The sequence below is a fragment of the Oreochromis aureus genome, linkage group 23 (assembly GCF_013358895.1).
Source record: "Oreochromis aureus strain Israel breed Guangdong linkage group 23, ZZ_aureus, whole genome shotgun sequence".
NCBI classification, from domain to species: Eukaryota; Metazoa; Chordata; class Actinopteri; order Cichliformes; family Cichlidae; genus Oreochromis; species Oreochromis aureus.
The window spans coordinates 32,561,593-32,583,281 of NC_052963.1; the positions used below are offsets into that span (position 1 = coordinate 32,561,593).

The window sequence follows — 21,689 nt, forward strand, 5'->3', positions numbered from 1 at the left end:
TTTAACAGGCAAAGAGCACTGAAACAAACTAGTAACGGAAGAAGGCTTCCTGTCACCATGCTGGCAAGAGGACTGAGGAACCCTTTAGCTTTAATATAGCCAACAATTGATTTCTCCATTCAGAATAGCTGTGGGACGGAGGGCTCAAACAGGAACACTCCTCCCAGTGGAGGAGGGGAATCAGCAGGTACACAGAAGAGTTCATGGATGATTCAGTGACTCCGAAGTGCCCGAGTCCTGTGACTGCAGAACAAACCCAGATGTCAGCACCACTATGCTGACAGTTGGTCTGAGGCGTTGATAGTTTGTGTTTTGTTTTTGCTTAAATGACATGTCGTGCTTCATGGCCAGGTGTCTCCACTGTGATTCTACCTGTCCAAAGGACATTGTTTCAGAAGTCTAACTGACGTCTGTAGCGTCTGACATGTAGCTCTTTGGTTTTTTGCAGTTTCTCTGAGCTGCAGGTGAATTTGCTGAGTCGTCCATTCCTGGGAGGGACTACCAAGTGCCATGACTCTGACCTGACTGCTCCAGATCAGCAAAGTGCCAAAACCTCTGCTTTCATAGAGGTGCTCCCGCTTACTGATGATCAGTTAATCGATTGCATTTGATTAGTAACCCATAGCCTCTCCTTATCCCCATCATTCCTCATTCCAAACAGGATTTCTGTTATCAATACTTGTACTTCAGCATAATCATTGTTTCTGCGGTGCGTTGGTACACCCTTTGCTTTATGATAAACACACATTCAGTTCAAATGCGTGCATATACATCAGATGTAATGATAGAATCTATCAAAGCATTTTTAAAGCATGATGCAACGTTGTTTGGGATTTTTGAGAGAGAACAGTAGGGGGAGCGCCACTACAATAAAAAAAAGTCCTTGTCCTTACCTCGTATAGTTTTTGTCTTTAAAATGGGCTTACCAGACATTGGACCGCGGTGCAAAGTGCCCATTGTCCTGATGTAATTCAGATCTGAGGCATTTAAAGACTTATAGATTAGACGGGATGGTTAAATAGGATAACACACACACACTCTCTCTCACACATACACACATAACGTGTTCGGAGAACTGTGTTACTAAATTTGTATCACTTAGAAGTTTACAGTGATGTCTATTTACATCACCTACGGGTCAGACTTTAGCCCAAACTTAAATAATGGCAGTTTCGCTTTGTGGGTCAAATCAGACCAAACTAATGGTATAAAACACTTCTTATTATCGACTTTTTATTATTATTTTATTATTTGACTCTTGGCGCAAATCCCCATTTACTTTTTGCAACATTACTCTTGTACAAGAAATATTCCCACTGATGAGTTTCTTCGTGTCCATCCCTGAAAGCCATTTAAAGTAGAAGAAAGTATATCTTGGCTCTCCTGCCTACGATCCTTAGCCACATTTGAACCAATGGCAGGACAGACGGCTCTGCTGTAGCCAATGATAAACCGCTGTTGAGTGCGCACTCGTTTGGCTGACGACGACCATGGAGCGGAGTAGTGTCCTCTTCGGCGTTTCAAACTTTTAGCGTTTAGTTTCATTTCGGGCAGAACGGTAAGTTCAAAACAGCTTTTGAGCAGATTTTCTTTTTTTTCACTCGTGTGGCGACTTTTTCGGATCTAATTCTCGGTTAAGATAATTAACTTCGCTTCGGTTCTGGAATCCACTGAGTTCAGTTTCTCATCAAGAAAACAAACCTCACCTTAACCATTCCTCATGCTTTTCCCGAAAGCTTTTCTGGCTTTAAGTGTTGCTGTAAACGCGGTTTACGTCTTGGTGAGACTTTTGGGCCCCACATGAAGCGCAAAATCGGTGCGCCGTCGGTTCTTTTCGTATGTTAGGCCGTCTTTTGTGCCAACCTGCACAAAAGACGGTAAAAATAAATGGTTTGGGTCAGTATTACTTTATGGTCTTCTGTATGTCAGCGTAATGTGGTACATTTGTTATGAATGAGCCTCAGGTGTGCGTAAACAGCTTCGCAACTTCGCAGTTAAAGGAAGCTGTTTGGACTGTTTTTGTTTGTTTGTTTTTTGTTTTTTAAGCCCACATAGTTTGTCCTTTAGAATAAAGAAAATATTTGATCAGTGGGAGTTTTGTGTTAATGTTTGTTGCTTTCTGAATTTGCAGGAGCGTTTCCCTGAGCTGGAATGGGGGAGATAGAAGGTTCATACAGGGTCCTGCAGACCCCTGGCACAAGACTGGGAGCCCAGTTCAATGCTGGGATCAGCACTCTGGAGCCGGGCCAGAGTCTCAGTGGCAACATGGTCAACAGGAGCATAAGCCAAGGGAGAGGAATACAGATCCGTGTGCAGGGGCTGGACGACTCTCAGGAGTTCTTTGATGTAGAAGTAGGTTCTACTGTGTGTGGTTCGTGCAACCTCGTTTATTTACTTTAAATATGTCTGCAGATTGCTCCACAAAAGGCTCCATCTTACCTTGGAGGCCTTGGTCACCCTGGTTTGTTTGTGTGTGTGTGTGTGTGTGTGTGTGTGTGTCTTGGTGACAGCTGCCACATGGCTTTGGTGCTGAAATCCCTTCCTCTTTAAGGCTTCTTATTGGGGCAACTTAGTGTAACTCAGCAGGGCGCCTCTTGGTTTCTTGGCTGTGATTTCTGCTCCAGGTCCAACTGGTAGTAGTTCTCTTTACTGTCCCTAAGGCTTGACTTCCAAAGGAGTAGATATTAAAAGTTAGGAGTCTGGTCTTTCTGTTTTTTAATTTTTTGGGGGGGGGTTAAGTATAAATTTTACAGAAGCATTTGGTTACTCACACAGTCATCACATACAGTGTATGAATCCTAGCTAAATATTCTTGCTTTTGTTTTCTTCTTTTCATTGGAATTACTTTAGAGAAGTTGATCCCATTTAATAGTGGCTGTTGAACAAACTTTGAGATCCATGCTGTGGCTCTGCTTTGCCATGTCTACTTGCCAAATTGCAGCAGGAGTCACTGAGAAGGCCAATAGGAAGCAATAAGGAAGCCACTCTATCAGAGCATGCTTCCTGGCTTTTTATGTGAAGGGGAAAAAAAATCTAAGTAGAGTCTGTACAATGATTAAATGCTCAATTCAGTGGCTGGTTGATGGTGAAGTGTAATAAAAAGACCTGGCAGCTGCTAATTGTGTTCAAATAGGTTTGTATATTTATACTTTCCTGTGTGTATCCTAAATCCTTGTGTAGCCACAACAGTAGCAGTTCAGGAGTACTGCTGAGGCAGACGTTTCATAATCTTATACACCATATGTTGTCTCAAAGTCTTAAGCTAATAGAGCGTAACAGACATATGTTAAACTTGCATGAAAGCAGGCCTGTGTGCTGTTCAGTCTGAAGAAAATTTAATTGGTTTTAAGAAAATGTTGTTCTGAGTTCTGACAGGCTGGCTGAGGTCTGAGTTCAGTGCGGCTCTGCACGTGGTGTTGATAGGTGGCAGACCGAAATACATGGCTGCAAAAAGAGAATGACGGCAGTGCTGTTGTCAAGCAGACTGGAGTTTACCAGGAACAAGATGGCCTCTGAGAGGCTCTGTTGTTCACTGCTTAATATTTCTGTTCATTCATTGTGAGGAGTCGTGGGCTGGTGGGTGAATAGTTTTTATCCTTGTGTACTGAACGCATCAGAAATGTACGCTCAGTTTGTGCTCTATCATTTATTGTTTTTGTGCCTATCTGTCCACAGTCACTTCAAAGAGAACTGATTGAGCCAGCACAACTTTTCCTATGCTTTTAATTATATTTTTTCTCCCTCGTGGAGTCCGTGTGCAAAAATAGATACGAAATTGCAGTGTGGAATGTTTGCCATGGTTGTGGCCTTCAAGTAACTGCCTCCCCTCATTGTGGCGTTTTGGTTGCTCAGCTGCCCAAATATCTTGTGTACAGTCTCCATCACCTGCCATTTACTGCCCCTCTTACTGTACAGTGAAGCAAAAATACACTTCACTCAAAATTACACACAGGAAAGCCACAAGGGATTCATCCATTGTGCAAATTTGCTTGATATAGATGCTCTTATTTTCTGCTTTGTTTTTGGTGGTTTTTCTCTTTGAGTCAGGGGGGGATAAATATATGGGAACTATTTTGGAGTATTTCTGCTTTGCATTGCTTTTAAAATGTAGATGCCACAAAATTTATGGATTTTGACGTCTTATGATTACAATATTCTGCTGGTAGATTGGTGCAGTGCTAAAATAACCGCTGTCGTTCTCCATATTCATTTCTTTACTGTTAAATCACATCTTTCATCCTTTGTGATAACTCTGAACTGTAAAATCATATTGCGTGCGAAGGTGTGTGTATTTCTGGCCATATAATGTCTTTAGCCTGGACCTCAGGCAGTCGAATCAATCAGAGAGTCTTTGATCTGCTGGCCTTCTTCTGCTGCAGTTACCTGACATGGGTCATCATCAGCAGACATTTGCTTGCACGACTCTTGTCCACAGGCCCCTCCCATAGCCAGCCAGCACAGGAGAAAGCTCAGCCTTGTGGTTTCTGGACAGGGAGGCTGGGCCAGCGGGGCAGGGGAAACACAGGCCTCTTTTATCCAGCACAGCCAGCCCCTTTGCTGGCCTTAACTTCCAGCTTAAGACTTGCAAAAAAAATAAAAAGGTGGCAGAGAGTGGGTTGTGGAACCTAGCTGTGTGAAAATGCGTTTATAGTCAGGGTGCTGGTGGGAGGGAATCCAGGCAGGCTTTGCTTTAGTGTTAGCAAACAAGCACATAAATAGCAAGGTTGACAACCAAGAGGGGCAGTTCAGAGGGAGCAGTCATGGCCAGTACAAAGTTTGAGCCGAGGTGGTGGGGGAGGGGGGACACAGTCAGGAGTGAAGCCCTGCCGAAAGTTGGGCTGAGGAATTCCAAACCCCCCTGGCCTGTCCCTGAAATCACATTTGGACTAACTAGATAACTCAAACAGTGTAATTCAACCGTGATGTGTGCTTTAAAGTCCTGTTTCATCTGTGAGCCGTTCTTGCAACGATGCAGTCAGTGTGAAATGCAACAAAGTGTTTAATTATCCTTTAAAATGGATGGTTTACACTAAAGTTAACAATACACAATTTTCCTCTGGCCCAGAGTGTTATTTATTCAGATTGTCATTTCTTTAGAGACATTTTTACACGGATTTTTAATGAATAATTTGTGTGTTTAACAATTCAGATGAATAAATGGCACTACAACCCAGAGGGGGGAAAAAAAAACAACACAGATTTTCATTTATTTATTTAAATTGTGTGGAAGTTTCTGGCATTAACAAGAGATTGCAAGATCGAGACACATGGCACTCTTGTAGAGGAAAAACACTTTAAAACTTTATTTTGGGAGCAAAAAAAGCTTAAAAAGCAAAGATTTTTAAGGGTTTTTTTCCCCATCTGATCTCACTAGTGATTCTATGCATGCAGTTTTTATGTTGCGTGATGTTTGAAATTAAAGTCAATTTAGATAATGGTTTGAAATGGCTAGCTAAATAAGTGCCTGGAAGTGCTATAAGATGGCTGCCCAGTGGAAAGACTTGTTTCCAGAAGGAATTTGGATAAAGTAATATCAGAGTGGTGTATCTGAGTTTATCTGTGGTCAGTTTATCATCTGTGGCGTCAGTTACGCGGACATGCTCACAAAAGCGGTAATCTTGTTCTTCATACCAAATACAGGCTGAGAAGCATTCGGCTCTCATCCCCACAAAGCACTCGCGCTACCCCACTGTGTACTGAAGTGGCTAAACTATCTAATGGCTGTGCCTTGAAGGACTTCTTGTTAAATACCTCAAACAACTCCTCTCTGCTTTTACTGTTATGGTAATCTTTCTTGCTGCAGGGAGTAATTTACCACCACCTAAGGAGGATCCACCTATTGAGATTTTTCTTTTTTCTTTTTTTCCTCCCCTCATGTTTTAAAAGCCAAGCCGAGGGTGTAAATTATCTGGGTTACACAGGTGACTTGAGCAGAAGGCACTCTGTAAAACATCTGATCGCGATTACCACCTTCCAGAGTTGATTTGCCAACAAACAACATGACTGCCAGCTGTCCACGGGCGTGTCCTAAAGCCAGGCAGCGAGAAGAAGGGAAATTGCCATTCAGTTATAAAATCCATTGAAGAACCTGTTTAACGTCAAAATGTATACCACCGTGAAAAATGACAGCGTACCTCCCACTGTGGCAAATGCAAGCCCCAACACACCCCTGCTGTCAGTGGGAGGTTCTGCTAGAGCCCTCTGCCTTTCACCGTGATCTTTAGACCATGTTTAACCTGTCATGCAAGGTACAACCAATCCCTGCATTTTTGAATTGCACCTGTATTTTTTTTTTTTTTTCCTTATCCCCCCCCTTGAAATTCTCTGTGCATGAGAAAGGCAGTCCTCTCCTATAGCAGGCTGTTTTTAAAACTTCTACTTGTACTCACCCCTGCTCCCAGCGCATACACACAAACAAGGAGAGATTTGTCTCCCAGAGAAACATCTGTTTGCCATAATCCCCCGCTGCTTTTGGAGCTTGATTGGGTGACCCATTGACCTGCCTTAATGTTGGCGTGGAGATGAGACTGTGGTCCACACCACAAGTAGGGTGTGAACAAACTCGGCATGATCTCGCCGTCACATCGCAGATGTGACTGAACTTAAGATGCCAGGAGGGCTTCTGCGGTGCCGCCCATTGGTTTATGACACATTAGCGGCAAAGGAGAACTGATAAATTACATTCAAAGGTGGAGTTAAACAGCAAAGTAAATTTGGATTTCTTTTAATCAGTTCGGCCAATTTTGGTAGTATGTTCTCATGCTTTCAAAAGATATTTATATCTAGAAACGGGGCCGGATATGTGATGATGCCCAAGCCATTTAGTTTCGACTCCGTCTTCCGTGTCAGAGGCCTTCACAGGTCGGTGCAATTGTTTCTTATCTCTGACTCAGAAAACTCAAATAGCGTGTTTCTTTTAAAGGCTTGCATGTGACTCAGGTGTGTAAAAGCTCCACCACCATGATACTGATGTCACAGTGTTGCAATGTTCAACTGTCAGGAAAAATAACCCAGCACTGATAAAGGAGCTGATAAGCTCGGAGGCAAACAATTCAGATTGATTGGACAGTTTGGAACCCGTCTAGATTTCAGGCCCTTCCAAAAGAATGAGTCAGGTGATTCAACAGCTAAAATATGGATTTATTGGCAACCGCGACTAAAAGTCCATTTCATTTTTAAGACGTTTAACTCTGATGACTGTAAAGTGTAAAACTTCATTCGAATCTAGGTTGCTTCTTGGAGTTGCCTGAACTTGATGACAGCTTTTGTACCAAAGCTTTTGCTTTTAGTACGTTATTGGCCAAATTATATTTGTAGTTTATAAACTTGTAAATTCAGGCATTTTTCATAACATTTACTTTTTTCTTTTTGTTGTTGTTCTACTGTAAAATACTTCAGCTGTACTTAAACCACCGCAGGGTTGCCAACATTTAAGTGTGTGCCCACAAAGTAAACAGTAAGTGACTTCACAGAGAGATAAGCCAAATTGGACAGCATAAGAGGAAGTTGGTTGAGGGGAAAATATTATCTGCGGGCTACATGGAATTTCACTGCAGTGATGCTAGAAAGAACTTTTTTTGGGGGGGGGAAATGGGGGAATGCTGTGCAGTAGTTGTACCGAGGCTAGCTGGGTCAATAAGAAAATGCTATCCCTCCCTGTCTGACTGTAAAAGATAATGCTACATGTCAAAGTTTGATCTTACTGTGCTCTTAAACACACGTTCACAATTCCGGCAGAGGGTTAATGAGTAACACAAAGACGAAGTGCCAAGAAAAAAAAGATAGCATTAAGTAGTTTGCTCATGGCTACTGCATTGAGAACATAATCCTCAGCAGGTCAAACCTGCCAACTGCTTCTGGGTTTCTTGTCGAACCAGCGGCCTCAGTTCTGTTTGATTAAACCTAAACATTAATCGTGTGGTGATTAGGCTGATTGTAGCTGTTTGACAGTGTGGTTTTAAACTTTGTTTGCTGGTTAGACTGAATTTCCACCGACTTACAACAGGATGAGGTGTACATGGTAAACCTCAAGAACACTGAGAAGAAATGAGGATTAGTGTATGGAAACATTGTCTAACCGCAGGGAAGATTTGGTTTTGCTCTAATAACTTTGTTAATGAAGCACTCACTGAATGAGTCAAATTGACAAAATACCTCAAAGCGTTCCTTACATTTGGCTCCCGATTCGTTGCGTAAAAAAAATCTCGCTGACGTTGTCTGGATCGTACGTTTGGCCTGCACTCAAAGGCAGCCCAGACAAAGTATTTCAACACACCGGTTTTTGTTCTCCGTTTGAGGTCAGCTGGAATGAGATACCTTGAATGTGTGGAAAAAGGGGGAATTTTACAAGAGATTCCTAAATTTATGGATGTTGTGTCAGTAGGTTTCACCTGCAATTTATAGATTTTCTGAATGCAGAACATGTGATTGTATCAAAGTAATGAAAAGACTGACTACAGTAAACCTCCTGGTGTGCTTTGAGTTGTAATCCTTTACTTTAGCCAATGCAAAGCAGTACTTTTTATAAGGCTTTTAAAAATACTATTTTACATTACAACCAGATGTTTCAGGCTATAATTTTCTCAAAAAGTCACAAGCTAGGATTCCAAACCTCAAGTGCAGTGTGTTCTTCATACATAGTAATTAGTTCTTCATTTAGTGAAAACAGACCCCAGAGCATTGAGATGGTAAACTTGCGCAGAGTTCCCGCATGCACATTTCTCAGGCCCAGATAAACGGCGAAGTACAGTAAGCTCAGACGCTCATCCAAGTCGAGAAAAGTATTTAAATCGACAGATGGAACATACGCAACCATAAAACACACAATGGAGTGGATCATTTACAGCTGCGAATATTTTCTGCACCACACAGGCAGACGGCATTTATTCAGCGCTCGCTTTGAACACAAGCGTGTCCTCGGTCTCTTCGGGCTTAGTTGAAATTAGTTTTTGATGATGCTCTCCATCTGTGGAATCTTTCTGAATATTTTCTCTTTTAAAGCGATGCACTTTCGCTTCTCATAAAGCTCATAAGATCTATTGTCACAGAACTTCTGAAATCTTTGTGTCGACATAGTGATGAAAATGATAATTCATTCTTCTGCTTTTCTTTTTTTTTTTTCTCTTTCAGCCAAAGGCTGTTGGACAGATCCTTCTCTCTGAGGTTTTCCACAGAGGCAACCTCATAGAGAGTGATTACTTTGGCCTCGAGTTTCAGAACATGCAGATGAACTGGGTACGTACATCTCGATTTCCTGTTTGAAGCGGACACATTGGACATGGAGGAGCTGACTTGCGCACTGATTAAATGTGTTGGTTGAGGCAAACTTTTTTTTTTAAAATGCTTGATGACAACAGGATGGGCATTCGGGGAACAACATGGACTTATAAGTCATTAGTTGCTCTTCTTCAGCAATGCAAACAGTGAGGTAGTGTTTTCTCTGGACTTGAGTAGTATATAACTTTGGAATATTTTTAACTTGTCTGGCAGCAGTGCTCATATACACATGTCAGACTTTCCATTGTTTTACTCTTCCAGAAACATAAGTGGAATTCAAGACCACCTAGAAGTTTTTGTAAAGCATCAGAGAGGAGCTATGGAGCCCACTATATATCTTCTTCAAAGAGAATGAGGCCAGTGTTGTTTAATAAGACCCACCGGCCTCTTTGCTCATGTACGCTCAGCTGCCCGAGGACTGAAAACTATACTGTGTTTAAATATACACTACATTTGCTGCTCTGCAGTCTGGTTTTTAAAGGAGCTTCTTCCATTAACAAACTAAATCTTTTACGCATAGTGAATTTTTACTGATCGTATGAAGGAAGCTTAGCTGCAGCTGATGTCATGAACTGTCGGTGACCCAGCAGGGCGCACGCTGAGATTCTTTTGGGAGTAGTTGCTATGTCCTCATCAGTTATTTCATCGTTCAGGAAGCTCTTACGCAGAAGAATAATAATATATTAAGAGTTTAACAAATAATTGGAAAATGTTTTCACGATTAATCATCCGAGTCATGAATCATTCGCTTTGTTAAAGTTTCCCAGCTGTGAGGACTGAATTTGGTACTCATAAAACCAAAAACTAATTTAAATTGGGCTAATCTGTCCCACGGGGTCACCCCCTGTGTGCACCTCTGCTGTTTCTATATCGCTCCAGAGGTCCTGCTCAGTCTCGTTGATCTTGAGGCTCTGTGTTGCTCACCTGATCTCCATTACATCCATTAAACCTGCGTTTAATGGATGTAATGGAAATGTGTGCAAGTCAATGAGAGGCGCTTCATGTGAATAGCACTGGTTTGATTGTTTTACTTCTGCTAAACAAGTCCTTCGAATTATGGGGAGAGGGCTAAGAGCGTCAGTCTTGCTCATGCACTGCAGACTCTTCCACGAACATCTTGTGGGCTGCAGTTTGATCACCAGCGATGATCCTGGGCATGAAAGTAGAGTTGTTGTTTGCTGTCTGCACAACATTTGAGAACTTGGATGAAATCCAAAATGTGCAACTTTTCAAACAGGAGTGACCTCAGAGAGGTAGCAGAACCTGAAAAGGTCTCCAGGTGAACAAGATGACTTTGAAGGGAAAATGGTCAAAGTGACGTTCGGGTATTGTTTAAGGAGGAGTAGTCCCCAAACTTTATTATGGCACCATGTATCTGAAGTTTCTAAATCCTGCTTGATCTGGCAGATTTTTACACTGGATGGCCTTCCTCATGCAACAAGAGGTTTATGTCTCCTCCTAAAATCAGTCTGGGCATATTTTGCTTGTTAGACAAATGTGTAAACCACTGCACCATGGGATTTTAAATGACAATGCCCCACCCCCAAAAAAAGCTGTGAAAACAGTCCAAAATCCTCAGATATTCAGTGCTGCAGAGTAAGACGAGAATAAGCCTCAAATTGGCACATTTGAAAAGCTAGTGTGTTTGGAGGGTTTGCTTATTACATGTTTGGTAAATCAATACTTGTAATACTTGCATTCTACTCATTTCATTGGGTTTCCCATAGATATGGTATCAGTACTTTGCCTCTGATTATTTTTACACATGCATTTGTACACTTCCAGAACCAATCAGCGAGTCTGCTGACATAATCCTGCCCACATATCAAGCGATACACCCATCACTGATTGCGTAGGCTGTGGTTGTGTAGTTGGCTTGACGCGAACTTTAACGTTGTCCTTATAGTTGATGTTTTCTAAGTTTCAGTGACATTCCTCGACCAGCACATCGCTACTAGTACATCTTTGTGGGTAGTTTTTTAAAGTTCAAGTGTAGCTGTGGGATATCCAGGCGGATGTTTGATGCAGGTCAAATGCAGATGGTTTTTATTTATGTGTTTATTTATTTTTAAACTTAAAACAACATCAGACGATAACTGATGGTTTCAGGAATGTTTTGGCAAATGTAATCCCTCTTTTACTCTCTACACTGACCATTTACCCCAAAGCCTGCTCAAATGTGGTTAGCCAGTAGAAGTTGGAGTAGAAGCATAAACCTTTTTTTTTTTTTCATTTTTAATAGAAATTTATATACAGACTGGCACATGTGTGACTACGAATTGAGTAGAATTCAGGCAGCAATCAGCTGATACCAATTTCTCAGTATATCTGTCTGGATCGAGCGCATTCCTCCCTCAATCAGCCCCAGATGTACGGCTTGAGCAGCCTCCTACACTGAAGCCAGTGTTTTGCCAACAGCATTGTGACATCTCTTTTCTGTTTCAAAGGGGGCTGATGCAGCAAACGGTCCCTGTGTTACAAGGGAGTCACTGAAGTTATCCTGCCACCACCTGTCAAAGTTATTGTTCACATTATGTTCTATTATTTTTATTTTGGGTTTTTTTTGTTCTCTTTAGGTTTGGCTGGAACCCACAAAACCCATTTCAAAACAAGTCAGAAGTAAGTGAGGCCTATTCTTAGCTCTGAATCCACTTAATAAAAAGTGTTTGGGGCATTGATAATCTTGCTTGTCTGCTTGTGTGTTTACAGGACCAGCAAATACACTTTTTAGACTGTCAGTGAAATTCTTTCCCCCTGATCCGGGTCAGCTGCAGGAGGAGTACACCAGGTCAGTGACTGTAATTTCCTTCTGGATATCATTTTTATCTCTACCTGTATGAGGAGCTTGAGGAACATGGTTTCTTTTTCTCTTTTTTTTTTTTTTTTTTTTTTTTTTTTTTAGAAGCTCTGTTATGCTTTTCAGGATTTGAGAATTTGTCTTTAAAATTACTTTTTCTGCCGTTAAAAACTTTATGATCCTTGTTTTTCTGAGAGTTATTTGTTTAAGTGCTGTTAAATGGCACTTAAGGTTCCTAAAGATGCTTCATCCATGATGAGCTTAGTTTGTGCTTATTTACTTCTGATGAACATAAACAGATGGACACTAAGCTTATGTCTGTGTGTGTGCACATGCTTTTTTTTTCTCCTTTAGGTATTTATTCTCCCTGCAAATGAAAAGGGATCTGATGGAGGGCAGGTTGATCTGCACAGAAAATACTGGTGCCCTGCTGGCCTCTCACCTTGTCCAATGTAGGTTCTTTCTGTTTTTGTTAAAGCTGACAGTGTAATCAGACTAAATTAAATTATGCAGTAGTAAAAGCACTTGTAAAATCTCTAGTAACTGGTTTGCTCTATATGTTTCAGAAAATAATTCTGATCACAGAAACCGCAGATCTTAAAAGAAAATGTTCTTTTCAGTATTTTCTTATACTCTGTTTAACAAAAAAAAAAAATAAATTCCCAGGGTTCAGTGTATTATACCTCCTCTTACAGGTCTTTAAAAACCTCATGGTAAAACTGTGTTAAGAGACCAGATGAGAAAGCGCAAATGTCTAGATTCAAAAAGCAATTCTTACGGTAATTTGCAGCAAATTGTGTAGGGAATAATTTGTGAGCTATAATCTAAAGTAACAGCAAATCTACAGGTCTCAAAAGAATAAAAACAATCTGTTAAAATGTGAAATGAGCGTAGTCTTGCTTCGTTTTCTCTCCATAAATCACAGCGGAGATCGGCGACTACGATGACGCAGCAGACAGGGAATACCTGAGGATAAACAAGCTGTTACCTTACCAAGAGAAAGTACAAGAACGGATCATGGAGCTCCATCGCAGGCACCTGTAAGTTTTGCCTTTTTGTCTAAGTGAAATCTTTCTCCCTCTTTTCCAAATTGCTCTAACCATCTGACTCCTGTAGTTCGGTTTATGGCTGCTTTCCTTTCTCGCATTCCTCGCGCACTCAGAATACTTGAATCTGACCTGTAAACGTAAACAGGGACGCGAGCTTCGTTCCTGATGTCATTACCAAAATTAAAGTCAGCCAGACTTTCAGCTTCTTCAGACGCTCATGTAGCGACTCTCACGGTAGACCAGCCGCCTGCAGATTGTTCTGTTGCAGCTGCTGACTGTGCACTTCTGAGAATAAATGCAATTCATTATTTTCTCCAGATGACCACATGTTGAGGTAATTTGAAACAAGTTAACTGTGACATCGAAGTCGCTTCCAGGCATTGCCATCATATTGTGTGTTTGTTAGATTGGCCTGCAGTGAGGATGCAGGGGAAATGCAAATGATCACTGTGATACCATGATTGGTATGGATGATAAGACGCTGAATTTTCATACTGGTAGATGAAAAATAGCACGGGTTTATTTCACTGGCAGATGAGATGCAAGCTTCAGATTAAACAAATGATTTTAGCTTTTCCTCTTAAAACTGCACACGCACAGCATGTACTGTAGTACTGGCTGATTTATTTAGACCTTTTCTTCTTGTGGAGCTTTGCATGAGTCACAGCAAAAAGGTTTGGTTTCTTTTATCTTGTACTGGGTTACCCTACAGTCGATCATATGTCGGAAACAAGCCATTTTCCCCCTGCTTCAACCCAGCTGTCGGTGATCACAGCTCACCGCTGGCGACACATGTTGTGTCATTATCAGCGTATACGTGTTCTAATATTGAAACATGCTGAGAAGTATGCTTTGTGTAAGACTGTTATCGCACAATTTTTCCAGCAGATGGACTCTGGCTGTGTTTTTAGAATGCACTCTGTGCTGTCTGCAGCACATGTTGCAGAATCCGCATCAAGGCTGTGTGACTGCAGAAATGGGTTTCACAAACAAAGTAAACGAAACAAAGCAGTGAGCCCCAAAAATCCAGTATCAAGCAGGTCCTAATGCATCTTGTATGGAATGTACCATTGGCCTATGTAAGACATGGGACACATAGCCTTGTTGGCTTGACAGGCAGGGGTTATACCCAGCTGTAAACAGACAGCTGCAGTCACCACAGGCAAGCAGTCATTATGTTGTATTGTTTCTTTCCAAATCTGCCTGCAGACGGAGCCTTGCGCTCTCTGCTTGATGACTAAATTTACGTCACTCAGACAGAAGTGGTCCCTCGCTGATGTGGAAACTGTAACACCCGCATCAGCCTGTTAAGTGTTGCTTCTTTCAGACATCTGAGCGTCTGCATTACTGTGCCTCCCTGGTTTTATTCAGACATGCCTAAACTATTCTGAAAAGAGTCACTGTGAGTGTTCAGCATTTGACTAAACACTCCAGCATGTTGAGTATACAGTTTCTTGGTTATTTTGTCCCATTCTCTAAATGGGTTCCAGCTATTTGGGCATAAAAATCTGTTTCAAATGTGTTTAAATGTCACTTCCTCAGCTTTACATAAAACCATCCCACGTGATTACTCATGTTTGGCTGTCTGTAGCCATTCTTCCACTGCACTGTAGCCCTGAACTGTTCTGCAAAACATCTGATTGAGGAGCATGTTTGAGGCTTCACTGCTACATTTGGGAATCATGTTGTCCCTGCTGCATGCACTACCCAGACAGGCCCACAGAGTATTTCCAGCAGTGCAAACTCCTCTCAACCATGCCATTTCCTGCTGTGTGCCACTTGTAAGTGTGGGGAGGGAAAAAAACAAAAAACAAAACACGTATTCGCCCAAAATAGCTTAAAATTCATGTGTGAAAACAATTTGTTAGTGTGACCGCCCTCAACCAGCCTTGTGCGACTATAAAGAAATAAGTCCCTAATGTAGGAAGATGCTAGAGACTTAATTAAACACGTTTATTTGTTCAGGTGTTTGTTTCTGGATGAACTTGAATAAATAATCATTTCCAGAAAACTGATCTTGAAACTTTAGCACCCAGGCACAGTTCACTTTTTTTCTTTTAATGATGTTTAACACGGTTTACTGTAATGAGGTCAATGAAGTGTGACTATTGAGTGTTCTTGCTAAACAAACCACAGTGAGGGTTTTTCCCCATTTTCAGCGTGTTACAAAACCCCTCACTCCACTTTTCCCACCATTGGCTCCCATGCAAAAGCAGTGCTATCCTGTGGCCAATGAGAACTCTTTTCAACCCAGTGTGTTAGGCAGCTCTAAAGACTTTTGCTAATCTTCCCTTGGTTGCCAGGGTGGAAGCACAAGCAACGAGCTCCCTGGCCTAATCCTTTGCTCTGGCCGGTCTATTAGCCATAAGGCCAGTAGGGCAGGGGAGGACCCTAAGGAGATTTAACTGCTTAACGGATGAACAAAATTAGAAGACTGTGATGATTGGATGGATATGTCTTCCTAACATGCTGTTTGGTTGTAATCACACCATTTTTAGATGACGTCTCTAAAATCCTCGAAATTATAAGGGATTTAAGGTCACGCTGCTCGGTCTAAAATTCATGCTGTCGTGCTCTGTGTCAATTTTATGTGGTAACTTTTTTTATTTTTGATTCTTTAACTGTACATAAATATAGTGTAGTGTTAAACCAAACACTTTGAATGCTGTAGATGATTATTGCCCAACTTGATGAGAAATAATTTAATAAAAAATAATGGGGTAGACAGTTAATTTGATTAAGGGAAGATGTGAATCACAAGACCGCAAAGTGACATGTTGGTGTGTTATACAAGTGATCTACAGTACTTGAGGCAGTCAAGGTTATTTGTTATTAAGCAAAGCCACTTCAAAGTACATGGCATAACTCCTCAAAGTTGCTAAATTACAAACACTACATGAGATACTACAAACTGATTTTTGAATCATTTCACTACACGGATGGGAAGATTTTTAAAAAACAATGTTTTAAGCCCTCTGGCACTGGGCTTTTTATTTTAAACACCCAAGTTTAATCGGTAACAGCCGGAAAGCTAAAAATGGTGTTCCCAAGGAGTGAAACTACGTGGGAACACTGTTAACACAAAACGACTTCATATTCATATCAGTAAATTTGACATTCAGTTTTACTTCCACCTAATCAAAATTGTAAATTTGGAGTGAATGACAGCCTCGCGGCTGAGTCGGCAACTGCGATTCTATTGACCCTGCTCTGAAAATGTTTTAGCTCATCTCCCAAGTTTGTTGCAACAAATGCGATTGAGCTGCTTGGCTGTAGTGTAAACACTGACTATGATTAACAGAGGCATTGTCTTTGTGCTAAACAAGCCATAATGGGCTGTAATTGGCATCTAGCTTGTTCACAATTCTAATGCAATTATCTGGGAGGTCTCAGTTCCTTCACTGAAACACTTCAGTAATTTTTATTTACTGAACTTGGCAGAAAACAAATCTGTGACGGGCCCTACTTTGCCGTCATAGTATCTCTTTCTTTCTTTTTGTTAAATCTGTGTATAAAGCAAGCACGTTACGCAGAACGTAGAGCCAAAAAAGGGTTTATTTATGTGCACATAAATCTGAACCTGTCAGTGGACCACTGAGAGGAACCCTTCCACCTGTGCACTTTAAGAACAGCACGAAGAGGACCTGCTGTTACAGTGAGTATTAATAACTTCTGTTATGTTGTTGATACCAGGGGGCAGACTCCTGCTGAATCAGACTTCCAGATCCTAGAGATCGCCCGTAAACTGGAAATGTACGGCGTCCGCTTCCACCCAGCAGCTGATCGCGAAGGCACCAAGATCAACCTCTCTGTCGCTCACATGGGCCTGCAGGTTTTTCAGGTGACCGCTGCTCTGAATCCAGATGTCTTCCTTGTGCATATATCCTAACAGTGTTACTGATGATTGTGTCTGTCTTTTATTCCACTTGTATTTTCTCTCAGGGCCACACAAAAATAAATACCTTCAACTGGTCCAAGATTCGCAAACTGAGCTTCAAGAGAAAACGTTTCCTCATCAAGCTTCACCCAGAAGTCCATGTAAGTGTTATCAGTGTCCTTCAATCTTAGATTTCATATACACTGAGACTGAGACCAGATGGCTGTATGCATTCTGCTTCTTATCAATCTTTGTTTTAGGGCCCCCATCAGGACACTCTTGAATTTTTGATGGGCAGTCGAGACCAGTGCAAAGTCTTCTGGAAGATCTGCGTGGAGTACCACTCATTCTTCCGACTGTTTGACCACCCACAGCCCAAATCCAAAGCTGTCCTTTTCACTAGAGGCTCCTCTTTCAGATACAGGTATTGACTAAAGACATAAAAATAATGCCATGTGTCACTGTTACTGGTTTAGTACATTGAAGTGGTTTAATTAAAACTCTTTCTGCCAGTGGAAGGACCCAGAAGCAGCTTGTGGAATATGTCAGGGAGAATGGAGCAAAGCGAACCCCTTACCAGAGGTATGTGTGTGTTTGAGTTTAGACATACAATTTATCACAAAGAGAAGCCGGTTTTTTTTCTAATTCTTCTTAAGCATCCACTGGAAGAAAAATCTGCATAAAATCATAACGGTAATTGTTACACGATGACATGGAGATCTTATTTTCTTTCAGAAGGAACAGTAAAGTAAGAATGTCGGCTCGATCCCTCGCAACCGATGTGCCAAAACAGGTAAATACTGCAACATGTGGTGATAATACAGCCATAGATTTGTATTTAATGGATAAGCTAACGCAGATCTTTTTCTCCCTTTATCTCTTTCCGCTGTCCTCTCTGGTTTTGTAATTTTTTTTTTTGTGTGTGTCTCTTCTGTGTTGTTTTGTTTTTTTTTTTTTTCCCAGAGCTTTTCATTCAATGACAGTCTCAGGTCCCCGGGCTCGTCTTCCTCCGCAGCCGTGACTTTCCAGTCAATGCACATCCCTAGCGTTTTCCCGCTAACAGAACGCCAACCTCAGCCCCAGCCTTTGACCGCACTGAGTCAGTCTCCAGCACCTTCTCAGCAGCAGCAGCTTCAGTCCCCTCTGCAAGCCACCAGACCCCCCAGCCCTCCGAAGGAAGAGCCCATCAAGCCTACTTCCCCGTCACCCTACGCTTTTCAAGGTGCCCCCAGCAATCAGGCAGCAGGACACTGCAGCCCCTTGTTTGTGTGTTCAGAGAGTGGCACGGCTCAGTCACAGCCCTCCAAAAATGGCAATGAGGATAATGAGCGTGGGGCCAAGTGGGGTGGAGGGAAGAGGACGGGGTTTTTTACACCTGAGGCTTTTGAGGCGGAGCTTTTGCGTACTAAACAGAACCCCATGTTCTCATTGTCCAGCTCACCACTACAGGTTACTGAGGAGTTCATTGATGATGATCCCACTGAAATTTCCTTCTATGGCGGGGGTGTTGAGGCCTACTCTTATGGGCTGGAGGATAAAGTAGGTAACTTTGATTTAATGGAGGAACCTGAGCTTAGCAAAAACCGGCTCTTTAGTGTGGGAATTGAAGATCTGAATGGGAACCCCAATCCCTTCCCTGACAGTATTGTAGGTCACTCTGAGACTAGTTCTTTGGTTAACAACCGCTCAGAGTGCAGCTCCTTGGATAACCTGGGGCTCAGCTCTGCAGGGGAGTCCATGTCAGTGGGCTACGGAGGAGCTGACACCTCCTCGCTTCGCCTGCCTGGGTCTGACATCCAGTCGGAGGCCAGCTCCATGGTCAACTTCCCAGCGTACTCTGTGCGCTCGGAGAGCAGCTCCGCGGTGCAGTTCAGTGACCTGGTGGAGCAGCTGGAGCAGCTCAGCTACCCGCCCACTGCCACAGAGGGTTCAGGGAACGGTAGCTCAGATTCAGACTCCGACTGGGGCTCTGACAGCGTCCTTCCCCCTGAGCAGAACCTATTTTATAGCAATCCTTTGACGGGGAACAGTGGAATCGAGGGGTTCCTCCTGCAGTGTCACAATCTGCAGGCTCTGACACTAGCAGACCCCTCTGGATCCCCACATGTTAAAATGTAAAGCACTTGAAGACAGTCTAGGGCTGTCCAAATGTAGAGATAACATTATAATGCCTGAATTATGCTTCAGCAGGAAATCTGTGGTAACCGGAAACCCCTCTTAACCCTACACCATAACCTTCCACATCAGTCTCTGCGGGCTGCATCGGCCCGATGTGGAGCTGCATTTCTCAAGAGGTGCACGTCTCGTTACCTGAAAGGTTAAGAGGAGTTTTTGGCTACATGGCAGATTTCCTACTGAAGCATAATTTGGCAACAGCACATTTCACCATTTAACCAGCACTTAAAAGATGTTTTTAGTTTTTGAAAAAGATGGGTGGTTCTTCATCATCATCGCCATCACCTGAACTTTGAGGCTTCTCAGTGAAGACACCACATCATTTCACTTGAACCTTCCCCATACACAACTTTAGTTGCAGGCAGCGCTATAATAGTTTTTTTTTTCCTGCCTTGTCTGGTTGAGGAGGTTCTTTTATTTTTAACATCATTCCTATCTTCTCCTGGAATTTGGCTCTTATTTTTACGAGAGCCTCGAATGCCATATCTCTTTTACAGTTGTCTTCTCTGTAACATTTAGCCTTTTAAGAGAAAATATTGAACATGCATTTTGGCAAAAAAAAAAAAGCATTTATTTTGGAAGCTTTATCTTTTTAAGACACAACATGCCTCCTGTTAAAACACTTATGTACACATTAGCATAGGACAAGTTATCCAAATTACCTTCCACTTGAATAGTGAGTGTTAAATGGAAAAGTTATTCTTCTGTGTGTAAAGTTGATCACTTGAGATGATGGTTTCAGATAATTTAAGCTTGTAAGTAATGCAGAATTTTTAATAATTTTCTACTTTTTAAAAAAAATTCTGTCCTGACCTACAGGTAAGAATAAAAATGAGCTAAGTGTACTTAAAGTACTTAACAAGCATTTAACTTCTTAACTACTTGTTTGTTTTTAAATCTAATTTCTGGCACTTACTGGGCAGTGTAGAGTTTTCTGGTAGATGGTAATCTGTCTAATCTCAGGGTTGAAAAATGAAACCAATATTAGTCCCTGTTCAAATGAATATTAAAGCCCCCCTTTTTTTATATAAAAAAAAAAACAAAAAAAAACAAAAAACACACAGGGCATGCCATTAAATCTTTTTCTTCTTCCTTTTTTTTTGCCTGCCCCCTCTTGTACCTCGCTGCCACCTGCTGGCGAAAATCAGCATTGTTCACATCCCAAAATCCCCAGCTGTGGTAGTTTTTCTTTTGTTTTGATAGGTTTATAATGTCTATATAATTATATTTTTACAAAGCCAACACCAGCTAACAATTTTTTTCCTTCATGTTGAGCTGAGTTAAAGAATGTAAACAGTGCACTGATGAGCCATTAAGTGCGCTGTTAGCACCACTTTCTACAGAATGAATGTATCACCTGTTTGTATGTAAGGCTTTAGTGTTTTAAACTTCTTGATTAACAAATGAAAGCAGAGCAATGAAGCACCTTTTCAAGCATTTGATCAGACCTAAAAACTTACAGGAAATCCTTTTGATAACTTTTTTTATTACGAAACAGGGTTTTTTTTTTTGCACATTTCTGAGTAATTTTATAGGAAAAATCCAGGCATGTCAGTTATTAACACATCAGTGTGGACAGAATATTTCTCTGTAATGTTTGCTCGACTGAGATATATCTGGTGTCAGGATTTGTAAGGGCTGATTCTACATTTAACCCAGCTAAGATGGCGATGATACACGCTTTGATTTTATCCCTTTAAGGTGCCCGAACTCAACTTTGCTTGATTTTTCTGTACATTTTACAGAATCACCTCTTTGTGTGCAGCACTTGCACCTCAATGCGGTTTTTTGTCTTTATTTTTTTGTAATCCATAGACACTAGATGGATAAATCTCATCTGTCCTCATTGTCATTTTGAAGGATGGGCAAAACACACCCAAAGTGTTTCTGCAGACTCTCTGCAGTCACGGGTGTGGACGGGTGTTTCTGTGTCACCATGGAGAAATCTTATTTTGCTTCAGAGTTTTCTGATCTGAAGGATTTGTCTTGATGGGTCTTTATTTTTATTTTTTCTACCATGTGATTCTTCCCACTTAACTAAAGATTTCATTAACGACTAGCTGACAGTTATAACCAGCTAACCTGCACTTAGACACCAAGTAATCACCACTTAATCCTGAACATGTATATTTTTACTAATCATAAACAGCCTGTACTTAATGTTTTGTATGTTTTTACTTTAAAGAATAAAGTAATCACTTTTGGGTACCATGAATGTCAGACTTAAAATTCTTTAAAATTGCAGATTAAACTCAAAGGAGTAGTAATGGTGGAACACAAACCCTTATGGTGTTGGATATTATCTTAATGGTCAAGAACGTGGAGGATGAAGTTTATGTATGTTGCATATAATATATCTGCTGCTGTATCCTGACTGTGTTTTAGTTGCAGGAACAACTACAAATCAAAATCTGATTGCTCACAAATCTTTCATTCAGTTATGAGGAAAGCATGTGCCAAAATGTTTGCATTGACTCATTAATATCCTACACTGACACCACTCCCTGGTGTGTTC

General features: G+C 41.5%; 1 protein-coding gene across 3 annotated transcripts in view; it reads left to right on the plus strand.

Moving 5' to 3' along the window:
• The first annotated feature begins 1,427 nt into the window (after window positions 1-1,427).
• Window positions 1,428-21,689, plus strand: part of farp2 (FERM, RhoGEF and pleckstrin domain protein 2) — a 30,556-nt gene continuing 10,294 nt past the window's right edge. For all 3 annotated transcript variants that reach the window (XM_031730495.2, XM_031730496.2, XM_039606613.1), the window contains exons 1-13: window positions 1,428-1,558; window positions 2,132-2,352; window positions 9,130-9,234; window positions 11,853-11,895; window positions 11,986-12,064; window positions 12,428-12,525; window positions 12,999-13,113; window positions 16,816-16,963; window positions 17,065-17,160; window positions 17,260-17,423; window positions 17,513-17,581; window positions 17,735-17,792; window positions 17,963-18,221. In XM_031730495.2, the coding sequence (XP_031586355.1) occupies window positions 2,152-2,352; window positions 9,130-9,234; window positions 11,853-11,895; window positions 11,986-12,064; window positions 12,428-12,525; window positions 12,999-13,113; window positions 16,816-16,963; window positions 17,065-17,160; window positions 17,260-17,423; window positions 17,513-17,581; window positions 17,735-17,792; window positions 17,963-18,221 (1,435 nt within the window). In that variant the 5' untranslated portion in view covers window positions 1,428-1,558; window positions 2,132-2,151. The remainder of the gene's footprint in view (window positions 1,559-2,131; window positions 2,353-9,129; window positions 9,235-11,852; window positions 11,896-11,985; window positions 12,065-12,427; window positions 12,526-12,998; window positions 13,114-16,815; window positions 16,964-17,064; window positions 17,161-17,259; window positions 17,424-17,512; window positions 17,582-17,734; window positions 17,793-17,962; window positions 18,222-21,689) is intronic.